The 20,994-nt window shown below is 46.5% G+C and overlaps 1 protein-coding gene across 2 annotated transcripts; it reads left to right on the top strand.

Moving 5' to 3' along the window:
- The first annotated feature begins 16,264 nt into the window (after positions 1-16,264).
- NEUROD1 (neuronal differentiation 1) lies at positions 16,265-20,139 on the top strand. Of its 2 annotated transcripts, XM_051787965.1 has the most exons (2): positions 16,265-16,403; positions 17,519-20,135. In XM_051787965.1, exon 2 carries the CDS (start codon positions 17,528-17,530, stop codon positions 18,614-18,616), a length of 1,089 nt encoding a protein of 362 aa, XP_051643925.1. In that variant the 5' UTR covers positions 16,265-16,403; positions 17,519-17,527; the 3' UTR covers positions 18,617-20,135. The 2 variants fall into 2 exon arrangements, with proteins under 2 accessions (XP_051643925.1, XP_051643924.1); XM_051787964.1 differs by lacking the exon at positions 16,265-16,403 and having other exon boundaries at positions 17,513-20,139.
- The last annotated feature ends 855 nt before the right edge of the window (positions 20,140-20,994 follow it).

The raw sequence follows: 20,994 nt of genomic DNA, 5'->3' as shown, positions 1-20,994 counted from the left end.
AATCTTTAGGGAGGAAAGAACAGATTCAATTTAATTACAACAACATATCTTGATTATTTCCTGTATTAATACTAAGATTCTGCACTTAAACAAGTAATCCTTGTCCTAATAATTAAGATCACTTGTCCCTACAGGTTATTTCTTGCCTGAAACAGAGGCTAGTGCCATGTGAAGGTGGAGGGCTGAGCCAGTGGAAGTGGGAGCAGAGACACAGCTTCTCATCGCAGCGCTGCCCACCTCCCACACAGGAATGCACCTCCTTCCCAACAGCAAAACCTTGCTGGGTGATGATCATGCCAGGATCACCTGCAATGTCTTCCTTAATGCCATGAACATCTGTAGGGACTCTTGGGGAGAAAAGCCCAAGAGTGAGCATGACAAGCTTCTGGGATGTCAGGAGGAAAACCCGGAGAGTCTCAGAGCAAAGAAATGAAGCAGGGCATCCATGCAGCTCTTCTTGCTTCCTACAGTTCCTCTGGCACCTGTAAACTTACAGATGAGCCCCACAGAAATGCTGGAACAAGCCAAAATCTCTGTTCCACTGTCCACACAGCTATTTCTGGCCTCTCAGATTGAAACGCCCAAACACTACATGCCTCGCCTGTCTTTACTTAGGCAAGGATCCATGTGGGAGAGGTGCATGTAAAACATATAAAAGCATTTGAGCTATTCCCATAAAACCTACACTAATATTCAAGAAAATGTTGGGCAGACCTCCAGCTATCCTTGTTCCTGCATGAAGACTCCATGATCTTTAGAGATCCTTTTTGGAACTTCCCCTTTATGTTGACATTTATAATTACTGGACCTTGCCTGGTTTTGCACTGTTTCACTAGAATGATGCTTATGCATTTTGAAAGGCAACTTCACCATAAAGGCAGTTGTGTTGCTGATGTTGTTATTCCAGTTTTTATTATTAGGATGAAGGACCACTGCCTCCCTAAGATCTTGCTTTATGGTGAACTTGCCACTGGCTGCCACATGAGAGGAGCCCCGAAGAAAAGATACAGGGACTCCCTGAAACAACATCTCAGCCTTGGCCATATTGGTCAACATAACTGGTCTACTCTGGCCTCCAGTCGGGAGGTCTGGAGACACACCATCTATAACACTGCTGATGCCTTTGAGAACACACGCAGGATCACTCTCGAGGAGAAAAGACAATGCAGAAAGAATCATGCCTTGCAGAACATACCACATAAGGAGCCTTTTTGCTGTGCCTTTTGCAACCGTACGTGCCTATCTCATATTGGCCTTTTTAGCCACCAGCGTGCTTGTGACAAACATGGATAGAGCCCTCCCCAAATCTTTGTTCACGAAGCCTAGCCATGAAAAAAATTATTAACTTTAGAACTGCTGAAAGGTGGGTCATAGTTCCTCAGGAATGTGAATAATATTTTTCTCTCAGAGACTTCATTTGCAGTATCTGCAAATGAAGGATAGGAGCAAACCAGTCACAGTAGAGAAACAGCAGCAGAAAAATATGAACCTGTTACCTGCAGCACCACCAAGTGTCAGCATTGAAAACACCACATATCGGGAAAATGTCCGATTTCTGCAGGAATTGCAAGAGCAAACTTAAAAAAAAACAAAACAAAACAAAAAAACCAAACCAAATTTGTTGGCATCTAAATAAAAACAGTTTAATTTTAAAAAATTTTTAGTATCTGTGTCAATGTTGAAACCTGTAAGCCTTCTTCCAAGTGTCCAGATACATTATGTTGTGTCAAGGTAATATTAGTATTTTCAGAAAAAAAAATATTTCAAATTAATAAGGAAATAATTCAAATAGGAATTTATATTTAAAACTTCTCAACATTTTGAATGGGTTCATATTCATTACCTACATATGCATAAGCACACACACCCAAATACTCAGCCGCTGTCTTAGGCTGCGATGTGTGCAGGAGTCACTGCTTTCAGCATGGTTGAGGATTTGCTTCACGTAACAGAGACAGGCATAGCACACAGCAACCACCAATGGATCCTACTTCAGAGAAAACCTTTCTATTTTCTGTGTTATGTTATTGTAGGCATGTCAGAGCCTTCTAAATAGAGCTCCTTTCTTGTACGAGAAAACTCAATGGCACCTGCATCTCGAGAATCACATCCTCTGGCCACGTGCTGACATGTTGGAATGTTCCTACAGGGCTCTGGATCAGAGGAGACAGCATGGTCAGCGGCTCCAATGGAGCTAGGTACGTGCTTCTTCCTTGTCAGCAACTGTCAGGAACTTCATATCTATGACACCAACACCTTTATTTTTCAGGGTATAGTAAGCAAAAAATATGATTGATGGCTTTTTTGGTTTCCAAGCTATATGAGATTCTCAGTCTGTTACTGTTAGCATTTATCTGAGGTGCCTTTATATGCCACCCGAACAAACCAAAGAAGTATCCTTCTACTCCTTCGAGCTGGCTTTTCTGATTGATCTTTAGCAGGAATTGAGAGACAAGGCACTTCCAGGTAAAACAAAGAAACTCTCATCACCCATCTATTTCCATGGCTCATTTTGACAGTAAAACACTATCTATTTTTCTGTGATTTTCATTTCCTAATTTGTCTTGCCTGGCTGCAGCCACACTCTGCTGTTCCTGCCAGTGCCAGCACTGTGCACTCCCCTGCAGAGCACCTCTTCCTTGGCAGAGCTAGGAGAAGGGGGAGTGCCATGTTACCATGGCTTCCCAGTCCGTGCTGGACTGGGGATGCTCTGGCTGCCACAGGATCACATCCTTGTCCTTCTGATTAACTATGTCACCTTAGGAAATGGGATTTAGGCTCCCAAGTCACTTGTGCAAGTCTGAAAACGTTATCGTAGCAGAGCTCATGGCCTTGGAAAGGAGAGCACTAAGGACAAAGCCCCATCTCAGAATGCTGTGGCCAGGCAAGATAAGCTGGAAACCACCGTACTCAGCACTTTCCTTGGGGTGTGCACAGAAGCCCAGAAATCACCAGCTGATCTTTGTGTGCTTTCTGGATGTGGATTCCCCTTCCCATTTTTCTGAGGCAGGTTCAGGTATGGATGCGTCACCCAGCTTCCTGGCTGCATGAGGCTGGGGGAAGAATCCTCTCTCCTTTTATTTCTGATATTCTTGATCATAATCACCCTGACTATGATTTGCTTAAAATACAACCACATACATGTTCCCTGCTTCAATAAATCCCAGTTTTCCTGGTGATTTGCAGAAATTATCATGCCATGGCAAACATCTATAATCACACCACTTGTTCTATGGAAGCCCTCAGTGAAAAACGGGCAGTGAGTAACACTCATTACTGAGTGCTATGTCATAACAAGCCATTCGATGGCCAATAGCTACTAGATGATCATGTAGACCAAGCACCACCTGCTGCCAAAAAAATGAAGCTCTTTAAATCCAAGCTAACTGCAACAGGCTTCATCTAATAACCTGCTGAAAGTCTGAAATAACCTGCAAATCTTAACCTGCTTCTGCAGGTTTTCGAACCTTAACACTAGCCCTTACCAAACCCCAGAAATTCATTAAGTGTAAGGGATTCACACTTATCAATACTAGCCCAGTGTGGACATTGAAATGCATGGCACTGCTTTCTACTCTGTAACCAAACTTGAGCCCTTAAACAGATAAGATAAACTGTTGTTTAAGCTAGACCAAAATCAAGAATATCACATTAGCTTCTCCTCTCTTCAGCGTGGTATGTACTTGACCTGAACTACCCTGTTGCTCAGGTACTTTGAATAAAATCACTAAATGTCTCCAGATCTTCTTTCCCCTTACCTCAGGCAGTCTTACCTTACATATAGCTGGTAAGATGCCTCCAAAATATCTTTTCCAAACCCTCAGCTGAGTGGTAACCATCAGCCTACAAGAGCCTAAACATCTATGGTTGCTCAAAGTTTAACAAGGCATTCTGTACCAGTCCCATGGCGTTGTAAATGCAGTAGAAAACCTGCTTCTGCAACACTTCCTTCCCCAGATCCTAAACTTAACCTTAACCTCAACACCTCCTTTTGATTTATGAAACCTCAAATTTTACAAATAAAGTGGCTCTCAGGGTCAGTTTCCTGCTTAACTCTGAGAAAGTTGCTAAACACAGGAGGAAAAGAAGCATCTGTCCCAAATCTGACTTTCCCAATGCTCTCCGTGCTCAAATTTCCAGGTTGAAAACCGTCCCAAATTCAGTTAGCGGATTTTCTATAATGTTCTCCAGCCGCGACACAGGGAGCTGGCTGCCAGGGAAGGCTGAGATACCCGAAGGCAGAGGGGAACGACGTTTCCCCCCGGGGCGGCGGGTTCCCCCCTGCCCAGGAGATGGAGCTGCGCGCCCGCCCATCCCCAGCTCCGCGCCCGCCGGCCAGGATCGCTCCCGGGGGGCGGCAGCAACAGCCAGGAGCTCGGGTCTGAACACACCGCAATTATCTAAATCCTAATCTGACTGCTTTATGTCGGTTTACGACTTTATAGTAATTAGCTGCGGTGCGCGAAGAGCTACGGGCTGATAGCTATAGATCAGCAACCTGTCCCTGTCCCTGCCGCTTCAGCCAGTGGCAGCGCTGAGCTCCGACCAGAAGTAAAGCAGAGGATGAATAATACAGAAAATACCATTTTCAGTTTATAATTACTTGAAAAAGAAGGGGAAATTTAGCAAGGAAAATGGAAAAAAATATAGTTTGCATGTGATGATAACAAAGACACAAACTGATATTCAAATGTGAGGAAAATAGCCCAAATTCATCCAAAAGTATATTGAGATGGATTATTTTCAAGAGGGTCACTATATGAAATACAAGATGCTGAAGTCACTTACCAAGCTAAACATTCAGGAGCAACACCATAACTAAAACTACACAAACCCAACACTAAAACCACATACAGAAATGATCTTTAAAAAATCTCTTGAAAACGAAAGCGAAATTAAAAATGTATAAAGGTGTTTCAATGAGGCATACATAAATTAACATCTTTTAAATAAAACCAGAAGAAAGCTAGAAGATATCTTCCTGGAGTGTGGTGAAACCCCGAACAACAATAGGTTGCATATAAAAAATGAGTAACAGATGGACCAACTGGAGGATTTTGCTTAATGTAATTAACATTAGCACTTACTGGTAACGGTTAATGGTCCTATACCATCACACCTCCCAAAACAAAGCCTGATCAGGGACGCATCAAAAGACATGAAGTGAACCCTGAGGCATAAGTGCCATTTAGATCATGTTGAAGACATTTTCATCAATCTTCATGAGAAGCTACAGCTATTGTAGAGAAAGATATGAACCATTTTCCATCTTGTAAACTCTACGTTTTCTTAAGTAACTAGCCTTTTATACCAAAATATTGTATATGGTTAATTTCTTCTCATATGTCTCTGATACTGAGTCTGAAGGACTTACACCTGTTCAGCTGTCATTCAGTAGTAGGAATATGTCTGAAATCACTGTTTTACATTTTAAGTTGGGAATGTGTTTTCACTGAAATTCTTCAATAAGCCAAAGAAATCCTTAGTATTTACCAGATAAGTCTTTAAAAGGTGAAAATGTTCATGTCACTAGAAAATCCTTTGTATTTTTTACTAAAGTTTAAAAACTGTGTTTCCACATGAAGTCACAGAGTTGCAGTCAGAATTACAGCTCTATTCAAAATGACTTGATTGTCCAGTCAGAAAATAGCAAGTATAAATAATAATTACATGAGCAAAACCCTTTTTGCTCTCAAGGTCTTGTATTTGAAAGCTCATCAGTGTTGTAGTTTGATAAAAGGACTTACTTGAGAAAACAGCAACATGCTTGACTAGGCAAACTTGGATGGCATTCAGAAGGTCCAACGTTTGTTTGACTTTTAACCTCTTCTTCATCATACTTGAGAACAAAATGAAAAAAAAAAAGGCTTAAATCCTTCCTAAAAGCAAATACTACCCAGGAGAGGTACCTTTTGAATTATTTTGTATTCACAAACTCAGAGCCGGTTTTGAATCTGAGTTTTCTTCTTTCTAGGGTCTATCTGTAGGACAGATTCTTCAGTACCATCTTCTGGTAGGCATGATCATCAGGAAGACTATGGCTCTGAAGCTTATGTAGGGTTGAGATGAAATGTCAACATAAATATTTATTTCTGGCAACTTACAAAATGGAACAACACAATCTAGTGGCAGATATTTTTTTTTCTGCATATGACTTGTATCATTTGTACTATGCCTTGTTATCCTTCAGCACACACACACATGTATATATATGAGTTTACTTCTATACAAAAAAAAGTATACAAGTATATTGTAACAAATGTGGATAGAGCCTTTCCCAAATCTTCGTTTGCGAAGCCTGGCCATGATGACTTCTGTACAAATAAATGGAGCTTAGAGAACATTGCTACTTGATGTCTTCTCTGCGAGAGAAAGCAGACAATTTTGCAAAGGAGAAGGTCATTATCATCACTTTATTGCTGACTTTACAGAAACCCGTCTGTGCCATCTTCGATTATGTATGTGCTGAGCTGAATAGAGAATGGAGGTGGAGAGAAAGAGAATCTTGTGCTCAGACATTACTGCAATTCCCGAGCAGAACTGAGCTTCCATAGGCAAAATCCTGCTCCTGTGCATCCTGTCCTGGATGACAAGCAGAGGAGACTATCAAGGAGGCACCAATGACTGCTGTGAGCTTCCAGGGCCACTGCAGGTTGTGGGGCACATTTTAATTGTGCAAGGAAACTGGCAGCTGGTATGAGTTGAAGACATTCTTCATTTTCTCTAATTTATTTCAAAACTTGATTGGGAATGCAGGAGGCAAATGAGCGCAGAAATGGCTTTAAGTTACTTTGTTTCATTGCCTCCCTCACTCCTCCCACTCATCTGCACAGCACAGCCCTCAATTCCCATCCATCTCTCCACCAAGGCAGTAATACACCCAACTGAACTTCTGTGCAGGTGCTCCATTTCTTTTCTACTGCCTGTATGAAGCAAAATATTTGATCAATTTTTTTTTGCTTCATTTTATATTCTAATGTTTATATTTCATGAAAGGCTTATTTTCCGTCTCTTGTAAACTATCTCACGTAATGGTCAAGAATATTATCTCTAATTTGCATCATGCAAAGAAATGAAGATATGTTCTCTTGCAGTTAACTAGAAACAAAATAAAACAAAAGAAAACAAAACCTTGCTTAAGTTCATTGTCTTTAACATAAGGTTTACTTAAAAATTCCAGGTATTTAAAAAAGTGGTTTTCTTCTGTTTATAGAAAGGATTCATAGAAAATACTGCATTTTGTGATCAAACAAATGCTAGTATTAAGGTTGTTAGAAGCAAGCTTCTGATGACTGAGGCATGAAGTCCTGTATCACTACCAGCAGATACTGAATGCCATCTTCTCTGAATCTGATATAGACTCTTGTGTGTTTCTTTCCAAATATCATTGTGGATCCTTTTACAGAACCCCCTCCAACCAGATCTTAAAGAACATCAGTATCTTACTGAATATTTTTTTCCCATGGAGCATGCTAGTTTTGTTTCTGACTAAAGCAATTATATTGGCCAGATAAACGAAAGTTGCCATCTCTTCAAGCTGAAAATGTACCTCTATGCAGACCTATGTGTCTATTTTTCAGACAGAACAAGGTGACACATGTGGGTGAATTTGGAGTGAGAAGGAAATGTTGCAGATGGGCAGTGCAGTGGGCTTAAGCCATCCAGGGAGACTTCAGCCTCACTGAAGACAGTTTCTGTGTTGTTCAGTGGTATCAGGGATCCAAACTAGGATAGGTAGGACTTCCCATCTGTGATTTCTACAAAGTTAAAAATGAGGAGAAAGACAAAGTAATGTAAACATAATAAAACAGTGATCCCATACTGGACCAGATCAAAGGTTCATCTAGCCTGCTAAGGATGTTTTCAGCAGGTCCATCCTGGATGGTTCAGCAAGGAGGTGAAAAAGGTGCAGTTCCATCAGTCATGATGTGTCAATAGAGAACCACATTGCAGCAAAAAAGCAAGGGTCTCCTCCCACTCCCTTTTCCCCTCTCTCCCTGTCTTTATTTTGCTCCTGGCTGCACATTTCTGCCCCTTACCCTGCATGTGTGAAGGTGTTTGTCAGGGCTTCTCTGAGCCAATATAACCAGTTCAGTGACAAGGAATTTTCCAAACTGAGTCTCCCAGACACCAGATCTGGTTCAGAGGATGGAACAGATTATACAGACAAGAGCAAAGGGAAGAGAGAAATAGAAAACTAGGCAGAGGGAGTGAACCCTCCCACCCTGAACAGCAGCAAGCTGTTACATTTCTCTAACTGCACATGGTGAGATAATGCCCTGCTTCTAGCTCCATAGTCTTGTGACCTAGATGATGTGCAAGTAATCACACCAGTTTTACTGAGCCCTCAAGTGCTTGACCTACCAATGTAGCATGAGCCTACATTGTCACACTCGGGCTCATTTTCTCAGAAGTCCTTAATCAAAGGGTGAAAATACAACAGTGCTGCCAACTGGCGGCCAGACTGACTCTGCACCACTGCTGCTTCCAGCTCACGGCTCTTACACACATTTGTTCACATCAGCTATTGAATGAGCTGCCCCAAAATTTCAACAGAAAATTTGAAATCGAGGTGATCCGAGAAACTTATAACTACTTGTGTAACTATAGTAGAAGAAAGGGACTATAAATTACCCTTGAGACATCAACTGAAATTACCAAGGGTTTGTAATTATGTCTCTATTTTACCCTTTTCAGTAATACATTAATATAGAAATACAAATGTATAAGAGGTAGACACTCTTGCTATTGTGAACCTTGACCCTGTAGTTAAAAAAGAAAAAAAAAAAGAAAGAAAAACTAAACAACCAGCTGACAGTTCCTTTTGAATTCTGGACAATTATAATCTTTAATTTTGGAAAGCATATGTATTCATTCTATTTATTGATAGTTTTACAGAGCATCAGTCTACCTAGAGATGACATGGATACAAAAGAACTACAAATGATAGTTTGAAATGGATCTTTAAAAAATACAGCTTAACATAATACTCCATCTTTCTGTTTCCACCAACACTTACAGTCAATTTTAAGAGATGCTAGGTCTCATTCTCCATTGCCCTGTCATTGGTTTTAAAGTTTTCTGTGTTGCCAAAAAGATTCTGCCAAATACCACAGCATGAAGTGCCAGGGTGAATATACAGAAATGCAAGAATTGTAGATTTCTTCTCCATGGCTTCATATCCCATATTATCAAATACAGCTCTTCAAGCCACCTGAAGAGTGATCAGGTGAGAATTCTCCACTCCCACTGGGAGGATAGGTTTAACACCTCCTTTCAACAATGACTACACTCTGCAAAGCAGGGGAGAGGAGGGTTATTTATGTGTTCTTGTACAAGTGAACATAAACAAGTGGATGTTCTAGCAAACTGACAATGGACTACTAACAAAGGGCCAGATGCTCTTATCCTCTTATGAGGGTGAAGAGGAAAAAAATGAGTAAATATTTACATTATTATGGTGGCATGTAACTGGAGCTCAGTAGTAGAGAAAACAGTGATTTACAAGCATGTTCCTCCTCTCTTGGGAATCTGCATAAACCAAGCAAAGGTTCAGCACTGACAAAAAAAATTCTGACAGAAGGACTAAACCAGATGAGAGAGCTACAGGTTTTCAAGACATACTTAGGGCTTGGACAATGTCTAGCAAAGAGCAGTGTTTTCCTGGCAAGGGTCATCATAAATCAATATGAGAGGTCTACCCTGGGCATGTGAGAGAAGTGTGTGTGCATCTTGTCACATTCAGCTCCAGCACCTCAGAATTCTCTCTAGTTTTGTGCTAAAGCTCAGCATTCAGGATGTCCACCTGCAAGATTACTTCAGCCAGAACATTCTCAGCTATTTCATCACTGGCTGCTCATGTCCTAACTCTACTAATGCTAGCCTTTCCCCAAAGGGTACCTGGCAGGCTGATCTACAGTGTGTAGATCATTCCTCGTCTACTGTTTTTTTTTCCAGCTTGTTGCACCTTCTCCCACAATTACTGAGTGCTACGGGCATCAGTTCTATGCTGAGCACCTCAACAAGGCTTGTAAACCTCAAGAGCTTGGACCTTGTATCTTCTCTACTGAAAAATCACAGAAAGTTAATTTTGCACAAGAGCTTACGATAAAATATTTTGGGTTTCAGACATATTTTTTTGTTCTAATGAACACTTGCTTTTGAGAGTCCTCAGAACGTGATTGTAAGCTTTTTATATCTATGTTGTGCCTGGTCTCAGTCCTATGGCCTTGATATGTCCATAACTCATTTAGATGAATGTTAAGATTGCCCCAGTTTGATGGAGGGCAATCAAATCACACTCTGCAGGAACTGATATAAGAACAAAGATATCATCTGTTTTGTGCATCTTTGCATTGAAAGAGAGCAAACAAAGTGTGTTATCTGATGCCCATTCTGTCCTTTATGGATTAGAGGTTGAGACACCTCCTTGAGCCACAGGGAAAGAGCACTGTGTGTCAGTAGAGTGTTGGGATAAGCACACTCATAGTTGGGATAGTTAATATCCCAGGAGCATCTCTGAAAAGTAGTCCCATGTGACAACACACACTCTTGGGTATTTGACACAATATTGTGAACCACCAGCGGCAGTGATGCAGGTAAACTGGGAGTGATGACAGGAATGGTAGAGGAAGGCAATCACCTAAAATGTGGTGATGTGTATTATTAAGAATATCCCCATATACACTTAAAATGCTTAGCAAGAGTTTCAGCTGACTGGTTCTGTTCTACAGCTGTAGAGGTTATGCTGTACTGTGATGGGAAAATGATTCTCCATCACGCCCAGCTCACTGTGGAGCACTTAAAGCACAGACCCAGGTGTGAACTCACTCCAAGAGGTAAAAACAAAGCTGCATTATGTAATAAGATTTAATGATTATTTGAATCTGTTTTTCCATCCCTGTGGATCATTGATTTAACCTTTCTTGTTTTGTTCTAGGGATATTGCTAAAACAAGTAACCATGTTCTCAAATTAATCAGGATCATTTTTTTTCTATAGCCCTGTTAAGAGCATTTTGACTTTACTTTCTCTCTGCAATAAAGGAATGCTAACGGAAGCAGTACCTTTTCTAGGAACTCCAGAATGTTGGCAAAATGTTCAGATTGGATGGCCACAGAGAACAAATGCATAAGCTGTTCTGTGCATAGCCTGGGGTTCAATCTTTTTTTTCTCTAAGAGGAAAACAAAAGCAGATCTTTTAAAGCCACCACTAAGGAGATTTCTATTTAGAGAATATGTAATAACTCATATTGAGACAAGATTTTAATCTCAGCAAAGCTTTGGATAATCTCCTGGCACCTGTGTTTGCTGCTCTTCCACCCCATTGCACTGCTTAGACTGAGGCCAAAGGCTAGATCCTGAAAGTGTGTTTGTAGCAATGGTCCTGCTTATATGAGGGAGAGTCTTAGCACAAGATAGGCAAAGGTTTTGTCAGGATCTGCCCTTGGAAGTGCCACCTATGAGGAAATTACACCAATGTCATCATCTTTTACATTCCTTTGGAGCCTATTATTCTCTTTTACAAGTACTGTGCTAGTTGACATTATTTGTTGTGGCAGAAATCGTACCCATGCATTATGCTGCCTTGCTTGAGGAAACGGTGCAAGTATAGGCAACTCTGTCTTTGGGAAACCAGGAGAAAAGTAATATCTAGAATGATTTTGGAAAGACTTGGGAAAGGTTTATCAGATGTAGATCTCAGCTACTGGAGGCTCTACATCAGCCTGTGTGTGCTCTGGAGAGATTTTTATTGTGGTTTCACAATGCAAGCAAGCGGGGATGTTTTTGGTACTATACCACTGCAGATGCAATGGAGTCTTATTGCTGCTGAGGCCTCTGTATTTGGCTAAGATATGAACTCCAGTTAACAAGTGTCATGTTTGTAGGAATTCAGTGTCTGCAGTTCAAGGAAAAAGAAAGAAATGTACAAAAATAAAAGGGGTTGTGTGTGATAATTTGAGCATGCAGTGAACACTGTTGTAAAAGGAGATAATGTGGCTGGGCATGAGAAAGAAAAGAAAGAAGTCTACATTGATATATCTTACATCGATATATGTATCTTTCATCTCCTTAAAAATGAGCATTATTCATTTTAAAGGGTTAAAAACAACATCAGATTTCTTTCCTTCTTTGATTCTGTGATTCATGTGTCCCATTTTAAAGTCTACACCCTGTGAAGAGGAGTGCATTATCAAGGAAAGAGGCTTGCCAGGGACAGAAGGTAATTTCCCGTAGCAGGTGCGTACAGCAGGTGGTACACAGTGTACCTGCAACGAAAAGGTAGATTTAGGCTAAGATTTTATTTAATATGGAAAACTTATTGCATCCTGAGCCACTACTGGGGATGTGCCAAAAATCGTGTCTGCAGCATGATTTATTACGTGAAAATACCACCGAACTAATCAGTGGAGTTACTAATTAATACAAATCTGCATTTTTGCATAAGCAATTAGTGCAAAGAGAGTGCAATGAAAGAGGAAGTTTGACTCATTTAATCTCAGTGTCTATTCAAGCGGAAAGACCCACTAGGGCAAGGCACTAGGATCTACATTTGGAATTTTTTTTCCTTTTGATTAGTTAAAGGAACTAAAAGGTCAAATTATCAATATTTAATTCAAATGGAAATGCATTTGTTCAAGAGGAAAGAAAACACTTTATTTAAACAAGGTAGGACTCTGGGGGTAAATGCCTGGATCAAAAATAATTAGATTTTGCAGTTATAACAGCATCTAAATCCCTTCTGATAAGAATCCTTTTTCCTAATAACAGAGGTGGTTTGACACCGATAGCAAAGACTGCTGACGCTGTTTAAACTGTAGCTCAGGCGGTAGCAGGCCTACCAATACAATTTAGACATTTGCTTTAATGGTACGTACTTCTCCGATTTGTTTTTTTTAATCAATTTGAATTATATTTTAAATCTATTGTGATTTCATAATTGTGCGCACTTGACTAAAAGAGTAATTTTAAAGGCTGATAATTAAACCTTGGTGGTGATGTATTTTCCATTAACTAAATAGAAGTTTACATTTATAGAATTAAAACAACAGCATTTACCTAACGGGGAAGGCTCAATAAAATTAATACACTGAGTTTTAAGGGGGGAAAGAGCAGAAAAGGCACCTTAATCAGTCGTACCAATTTCGAGCCCAGCCGCACATTGTATCCTAGAGAGACGCTACGAAGTGCGATGCAAATGCACCCGGCACCGAACCGGTACCGGAGCGGCACTTCAAAGCTTTGTTTTCCCGGCGATTCCTGAGCCACGGCAGCTGGAGCAGGCTGGTCACAGCTCGGAGCGATCCTAGCAATGGGGCTGCCCCCTCCTCTCGTCCTATCCTCTTACCGCAGCGTTTGGAAATGGGTGAGCGGGGGAAAACCGCAGCAAACCCAAGCCGGTCCTTCCTGAGCCCGAAGCCCGCGCCGAGGCGCCTCCGGCCCCACAGTGCGATGCGGTGGGGTGGGACAGAGGGACAGGGACGGCAGGCAGGGACGTTTTCCCTTATCTTTTTTTTTATTCAGGATAACCTTCGGAGTTTGTGTGGGTGCCTCTCTGGAGAAGAGGGAGTGGGAAACATGATAGCGAAAGGAGAGAGCCCGAACAGCTCAGGCTACACGGGCAGTAAATCACTCGCTCAATTATAAGCGCGGCTTCCTCTCTCCAATAGCTCTAAGCTATTTGGGGAGGCATCCTTTCCCCGCACTCTCGCAGGTGCAATATGAATCAATTATCTTAATTAAGATAATGCCGCAAACCCAAGAGATTTCATCGTGAGTGGATTTCGCGCCCCGGACAACTGTAAGGCGTTTCCACCTCGCACTGCTTCCCCCCGCAAAAAAACCTCCCTCCCGCCCGGCCGGGACGGGGTTCAGCCCCAGCGGCGTCCCGCGGAGGGGCCGCACTCGCTGCCACCTCCCCCCACACCGGACCCCAGCCGGCCCCGGGATCTCCTCCTGCCGGGGCAGGGAGGCAGCAGCTGAAGCAGGAGCGGGGGCGGCCGGGCCGGCCCGAGCTTTGTTGGGACGCGTGCGGTTCGCGTGCCGCGCCGCGGGAGGAGGGGGAAGGGGGGGAAGGAGAGGGGAGTGAGACAGGGAGGGAGGAAAGAAAGGAGAAAAAAGAGAAGAAAAAGGAAAGAAAAAGAAAAGGAAAGGGAAAAAAAAGAAAGGGAAAAGAAAAAAGAAATGCAAAGGGAAAAATTAAAAAAAAAAAAAAAGGAAAGAAAACGGAAAAGAAAATCAAAGGATTCGGGAGGAAGAATAAGCAGAAGCCGAATTAGAGGCCAGATGGAGAAGGAGGAGTCTGTAGGTCAGGGAGGAAAAAAAAAAAAGACACGCTTGGAGCGATAAAATCAAGCGGTTGGGGGAAGAGGAGAGACAGGGAAGGTGGGAAACCGGAGCCATTGAGCCAGGCAAAGGACGGCCCGAGCAGGGAAGGCAGAGCTTGGGAGATCGGTAAGAAAAGCATTGCCGAAGCGGCGGAGCGACAGAGAGCCCCGGCGCACCCGGAGCGCAGCGCCCGTCCTGTGCCCCGACGGGCCGCACAACAGTGCCTCGTTCCTCTCGGCCTGGCTCCTCCACGGCCACGCGTGTCACCGGGCCGAAACGAGCCCCCCGCTCCGGGCTCGGCGGATTTAAGCCCCTCTATCCGACTGCCTGCCTCTTTATCTGTCTCTCTACTCATCTGTCTATCGACAACGTGTTGATTTTATTCTGCTCCCAGGGAAAATGACTCCGTTGGTCATACTCAGAAGCACACGAGCATCCTAAAGCTCTCACCGCTCCCCGAGATCCAGCTTTCTGCCAGTGCTCTCCTCCCGGTACTTTTGCCTAGTGTTTCCCCAGCGCCCCACAATCCCGAGAGTATTCCCAGTCCCCAGAGTATTACCATTTAAAGACGGGTGACATTTTCCAGCAGCCGAGACAGGGATGGACCAGATCCATCCCTCTCCCGCGCCCTCCAAACCTGTTTGTACCTCACCGCTTCCAAAACGCGTCCCCACCCCAGCCACTCCCCGTTAACGGGGTCGCGTTCTCGAGGGAGCAGCCAGCCCGGCGGGAGGCCCGGGCCAGCCGCGCCGGGCACAGGCATCCTCCCGGATCCTGACCCCGGGACCCCTCTATGGTCAGAGAAGGCTCGCCACGGGCAGGGGCTGCCCTTCGGTGGGACGGATCTTCCCTCCCCGCCGTGCTTCAGGGAAGGGCCGCAGCCGCCGGTAACCCGAGGGTACCCTGCTCCAGCCCCGCTCTCCCGAGCCGGCAATACACTCTACTCTGCTGGCCCTCATTTCCCACGGAGAACCGGCCAGCTTGGAAATAACAAAACGCAGCCGGTTGCCCTCTGTATTTGATTACTTCCTCGGAGTCCCCTCCTGCCGCCCCGCCAGCCCTGGGCTATGTAGGTCACCAACAGGAGAAAAACATTTTAAAAATAACCCGACCTGGAAAAGTATCTTCCGAAACCTTCCCCTCGGGGTGGAATTATTTGTTTCTCATTTAAAGCCTCAAGAGGCGAAAATTATTTTATTTTATTTTTATTGATTAGATATCCAGATATCGCGCGCCGGTACCACAGCTATCGTGCGAGGGGGCTATCTCCCCCCTTAAAGTGCATCTCTAAGATTTGTTCAGCGTTTGCAAACTCCACCGAGGCGTTTAAAGACTTTAAAGCCACCACTCTTGGCGTCTTTCTTCCAAACTTCCCGTTAACCGGTGCATTCCCATCGAAAAGCCGGGGAAAGCAAACCGGAGCTTGGTCCACGGGTGGGCACAGCAGTCACGGGACGTCCGTTTTCCCCATTACCGGAGAAATCCGGGGACGGGGGTTAACCGGGGGTCTGTGGCGGCGAGGGAGCGGCAACGACTGGGACGGGGAGTCTCAGAGGCGCCCGTTAGGAGATGCTGAGGGCGGGCGGCGGGGACCCAGAACAATAGGAACAATGCGGCTCCGCGGGCCGGCGGCCCCTGGGTGGCTGGTGCGGTGCGGTGCGGAGCGGTGCGGTGCCACCCCGGTATCGCCGGCGGGTCCCGCGCGGTGACAGATGGCGCGGCCCGGCAGGTCACCGGGGGCGTGGCGGCTCCGCGGGCGGGCGCGGGCCCGCATACAAATCAGGGGCGTCACGTGGGGGGGGCGCCGCCGCCGCCGCCGCCTGACGTGGGCGGCCATATGGCGCGTGCCACCGGGCGGGGCGGGGCGCGGGGCGGGGCGGCGGCGGCCGCCGCGGTACCCGGGTCCCGGTGCCGGCCCCCCGCCGCGCATCCTCGGCCCCGCTATATAACGGGGGGAGCCCGGCGCTGCGCAACCTCGGGGAAAAAAAACACCACACACACGCGCGGCGCCCTCGCACGGAGAGCTGTGCCGGGGTTATGAGACCGTCACCGGGAAGGAGAGGCTGAGCAACGGAGGTAACGGGAACCCGGGTTTTCGCCCCCCGCGGGAAAGGGGTTGGCGGCGACTGCCGGGGTGGGAGAGGGCCCTTCGAGGTCGAGGCGGACGGGATCTGCCTCTGCCGGAACGGCTTCGGTTTTTTATTGTCGCTTGCGATTGTTGCTGCCAGTGTGTGCGGGCACACCTGTATCCATCCATACACGCACACATACATAAGTGTATACACATATATGGGTAAATGTGTATGTGCGCCCGTACACACATATAAATATATATGTGTGCGTGCATTTATACGGAGGCATATTACATGTGTTAATGTGCTTCCATCTATGCTGCCTCCGAACTTCCAGCTCCCTTTCCTCCTCCGAGCGCGGTCGCCACGGTCCCACCGCAGGTTTGCGCCTCGGCGGGCGGGCGGCATTGTTTCTTCACGGTGTGCCCGATGCTACCGGTGAATGGTCGCAATCCCACACGAAACGTCCCCGTGGAAAGGCGGGGACGATGCCCGTCTGCAACGGAGGGGACGACGGAGACGGGAAACAGGGGCCAGTCTCGCACCTGTTACCACGGGCGGGGGCCGCGGGAACCCAGCGATAGTTCTGTGGCAGAAGGCGGGACCGGGGAGCAGGTGCTCGGCGCCCGCTGGGGCGGCACAAGCCCCGCGCAAGGAGGCGGCAAGGGGGAGCCGCGGAGAGCGGCGGGGACAAGCGTCACGGGTGGCCATCCGTCCCTGCGGGTGTGTGTGCGTGTGTCCGCCTTTCCCCCTGCCCTATTCCGTAAGAGTGTTTGACTTTTTTTCCAAAACAAAACAAACAAACCCAATCTACGCTTGGTCCACTCGCGTCGTGCCGCCCGAGCTGCCTCCCTCGCGCATAATCTGTTTATATTCCCCGCTAATATCGGCGAGTTACATAATAGCATTTGAACATATGTGAACTTAATTATAAGACAGGACCGCGGAGACAATTAAAAGTTTGCCCTGGCACGGTGGGGAATCTAAACTTCCCTCCGGAGGGGGCGAGGGGAGCGGGGCGGTGGGTGCGGGAGGATTCTCCCCGCGGGTGACCGGTCGGGGCCACGAGCGCTGCTCTGGGTGCTGACACGTCTCTTTTCTGTCTCCTCCGCGATGCAGAGGCTCACCATGACCAAGTCGTACAGCGAGAGCGGGCTGATGGGCGAGCCCCAGCCGCAGGGCCCCCCGAGCTGGACGGACGAGTGCCTCAGCTCCCAGGACGAGGAGCACGAGGTGGACAAGAAGGAGGAGGACCTGGAGGGTCTACACGCCGAGGCTGAGGAGGACTCGCTGCGGAACGGTGAGGAGGAGGACGAGGAGGACGACTTGGATGAAGAGGAGGAGGAGGAAGAGGAGGAGGAAGACGACGACCAGAAGCCCAAGAGGCGGGGCCCCAAGAAGAAGAAGATGACCAAGGCACGCATGGAGCGATTCAAGCTGAGGCGCATGAAGGCCAATGCCCGGGAGCGCAACCGCATGCACGGGCTGAACGCGGCCTTGGACAACCTGCGCAAGGTGGTGCCCTGCTACTCCAAGACGCAGAAGCTCTCCAAGATCGAGACCCTGCGCCTGGCCAAGAACTACATCTGGGCACTCTCTGAGATCCTGCGCTCGGGCAAGAGCCCGGACCTGGTCTCCTTCGTGCAGACCCTCTGCAAGGGCCTGTCGCAGCCCACCACCAACCTGGTGGCCGGCTGCCTGCAACTCAACCCGCGGACTTTCCTCCCCGAGCAGAGCCAGGAGGTGCCGCCGCACGTGGCGGCGGCGGCGGCGGCGGGCGCGCCCTTCCCGGCGCATCCCTACCCGTACCAGTCCCCGGGCCTGCCCAGCCCTCCCTACGGCACCATGGACAGCTCCCACCTCTTCCACCTCAAGCCGCCGCACGCCTACGGCGCCGCGCTGGAGCCCTTCTTCGAGAGCGGCCTGGCGGAGGGCGCCAGCCCCGCCTTCGACGGGCCGCTCAGCCCGCCCCTCAGCGTGAACGGCAACTTCTCCTTCAAGCACGAGCCGGCCGCCGACTTCGACAAGAGCTACGCCTTCTCCATGCACTACCCCGCCGCCGCCGCCGCGCTGGCCGCCGCGCCCGCCCACGCCGCCATCTTCCCGCCCGCCGCCTCCCGCTGCGAGATCCCGGTGGACGGGCTGGCGCCCTACGAGGGCCACCCGCACCACGAGCGCGTCCTCAGCGCCCAGCTCAACGCCATCTTCCACGACTGAGCCTCCCCGCGCCGAGCGAGGGCAGGGGGAGCGCCGAGCCCTGCCGCCCGACACCGCCTTGTTTACAGGGGGCAGCTCGGCGGGTCCCGCCGCCGCCTCCGGGGCCGCCGCGTTCCCCCCGCCGCTCACCCGCTGTCTTTGCTTCCGCTCCTCCGAGCGACGCTGTAAATTGGGGTAGGGGCATTGGGATCGCGTCAATTACCTGATCGGAATAACAAAATCACAAGCAATAATTAGGATCTATGCAATTTTTAAACTAGCGATGGGCCAATTACAAAATATATATGAAATCTATATTTTTCAACCAACGTTTTACTACTTGTTACCTTTCCCATGCTGAATTATTTTGTTGTGATTTTGTACAGAATTTTTAATGACTTTTTATAACGTGAATTTCCTATTTTAAACCATGCAGCTTCATCAATTTTTATACATATTGGAAAGGTAGAATTATATCTAATTTATACAAAATGATTTAACTAATTTAAACCAGCAGAAAAGTGCTTAGAGAAGTTATGTTGCCTTAGCACTTCTTTCCTTTTCAAATAGATGAAGAAGAAAAAAAAATGCACAATCCGGGCAATTTCTTTCCCATGCAAGTCTCTTCTTTTTTCTTTCTTTCTTTCTTTTTCCTTTTCCCCATACAATAAGAACCAGATCCCCTAGGTCTTAAGAAGATATAAGAACGATAGACTTATTTTCTATCAGAACATATCAATTCAACACATTACTTGCACAAACTTGTATATAAAGATTATAAGCAAATGCCAACACCCTTTTTAAATCGAAAGCTGCTTGACTATCACATACAATTTGCACTGTTTCTTTTTAGTCTTTGAACCCCTTGGCATTCCGTGGTTTTGGGTTTTTTTTCTTTCTTTTTTTTTTTTTTTTTTCTGTTGCGTTTTTTTTTAAAGATAACTTGAAGATGTTAATGTTTCCAGGCGATATAAATGCATGATTTTATACATGTTCACACAATCCGTGGTTGTCATATGCTCATTTTATAAATCGGAACCGAAATCTAATCAGGTTGTTAAAGTCGGGCTATATACCTATTGTAGTCGATTAGTACGGTAGCTTGAAACAAATTCAAACCATTTAATCCGTAATTAGAACAATAGCTATTGCATGTACAATGCAGTCCAGAATAAGTGCTGTTTGAAATGTAACGCTGGTTCAACTGGAATCAATCTGTACTGTAATTTTGTTTGTAATCCTGTATATTATGGTGTAATGCACACTGGGATTTTAGAAAAACATCCATCCTTTGGAAACAACATAGTATTGAACATTTGGTCGAATGTTGCATTTCTCCTTAAATGTGATTTATTTTTTTTCTTAGTGTAAGTAATTCCTATGGGATTATTGTTTTATTCGGATAGCTCATGAAAGGTGCAACACTTATTATTTGTAGAATAAAATTGGACTAAAAAAAAGGACACGGATTCTTTACTTACCTTGAGGAGTACCAGGGGAAGGGGGCGGGGGTGTTGGTTTGTTTACAGCTAACGCTGCTATTTGCAATGCTGATTTGTTGAATTAGGGAAACGGAGGCAGAGACGCGGTTCGCCAGAGAGCTGGAGCTGCGGCTGCCGGCACGGGATGCGCCCAGCGCCACGCACCCGCCCGGGCGGCCCCCGGCCAGCTCAGCCCGGCCACTGCCGCCTTCGGGGCTCCCCTCTCGGGCTCACAACTCTCCCCGAACCGCGGGAGCTCCCGCGCCTGGCCAGGGCCGGCACACCGGGAACGCGGCTGCGGCCCCGGCTGGGCTCGGCGGCAGCAGGTGCGCCTTCCCCTGCGAGGCAGACCTGGACCCAGCGCCATCGATTCACCGTCCCCTCCTCTTCCCAAAGGGAAACGTTTCTTTAATCTTCACTGATTATTCCGAGGCTTAAGAAACCCGGAGACACAATCTGAGGGAGAGCAATTCCCCTAATGATCAGGAACAATTATCAACAGGTCTTTGCCTCCGACCATCAGATTTAAGACGTTACCTGAAATACTTTATATGAAGCCTACCACAAAGCGGAGGTATTTCACAAATATTTCATTTAAATCCAGCAGAAAGTGAACAGGCATCCTGACGAGAACATCCTCGTCCCCTATGGACGAAGGATTTTTTTTCCCCAGGAGAAATCAAGCTATTGACGTCTGTTTCGAAGGTGTTTATAGCTACGGAAATCCAACGCGTAAGCATGGCGAACCTGCCCTAGTTGTGCAACACACCCCTCCGCCAGGCTTCCCTGCTAAAAGCACACTAAAACCTAATTGCGACGCCGAGTGATGCATTTTGCAGCATCTCCCTGCATTTTGCCTGAGCCTGCAGCTCTAAAACTGTTGCTGAATCTGAAAAGAAAGCAAAAGGCAACTTTTCA

This window comes from Manacus candei, unplaced genomic scaffold (genome assembly GCF_025592945.1).
Source record: "Manacus candei isolate 608988 ecotype Guabito, Panama unplaced genomic scaffold, ASM2559294v1 h1tg000023l, whole genome shotgun sequence".
NCBI classification, from domain to species: Eukaryota; Metazoa; Chordata; class Aves; order Passeriformes; family Pipridae; genus Manacus; species Manacus candei.
This window is presented reverse-complemented; position numbering and strand designations above follow the sequence as displayed.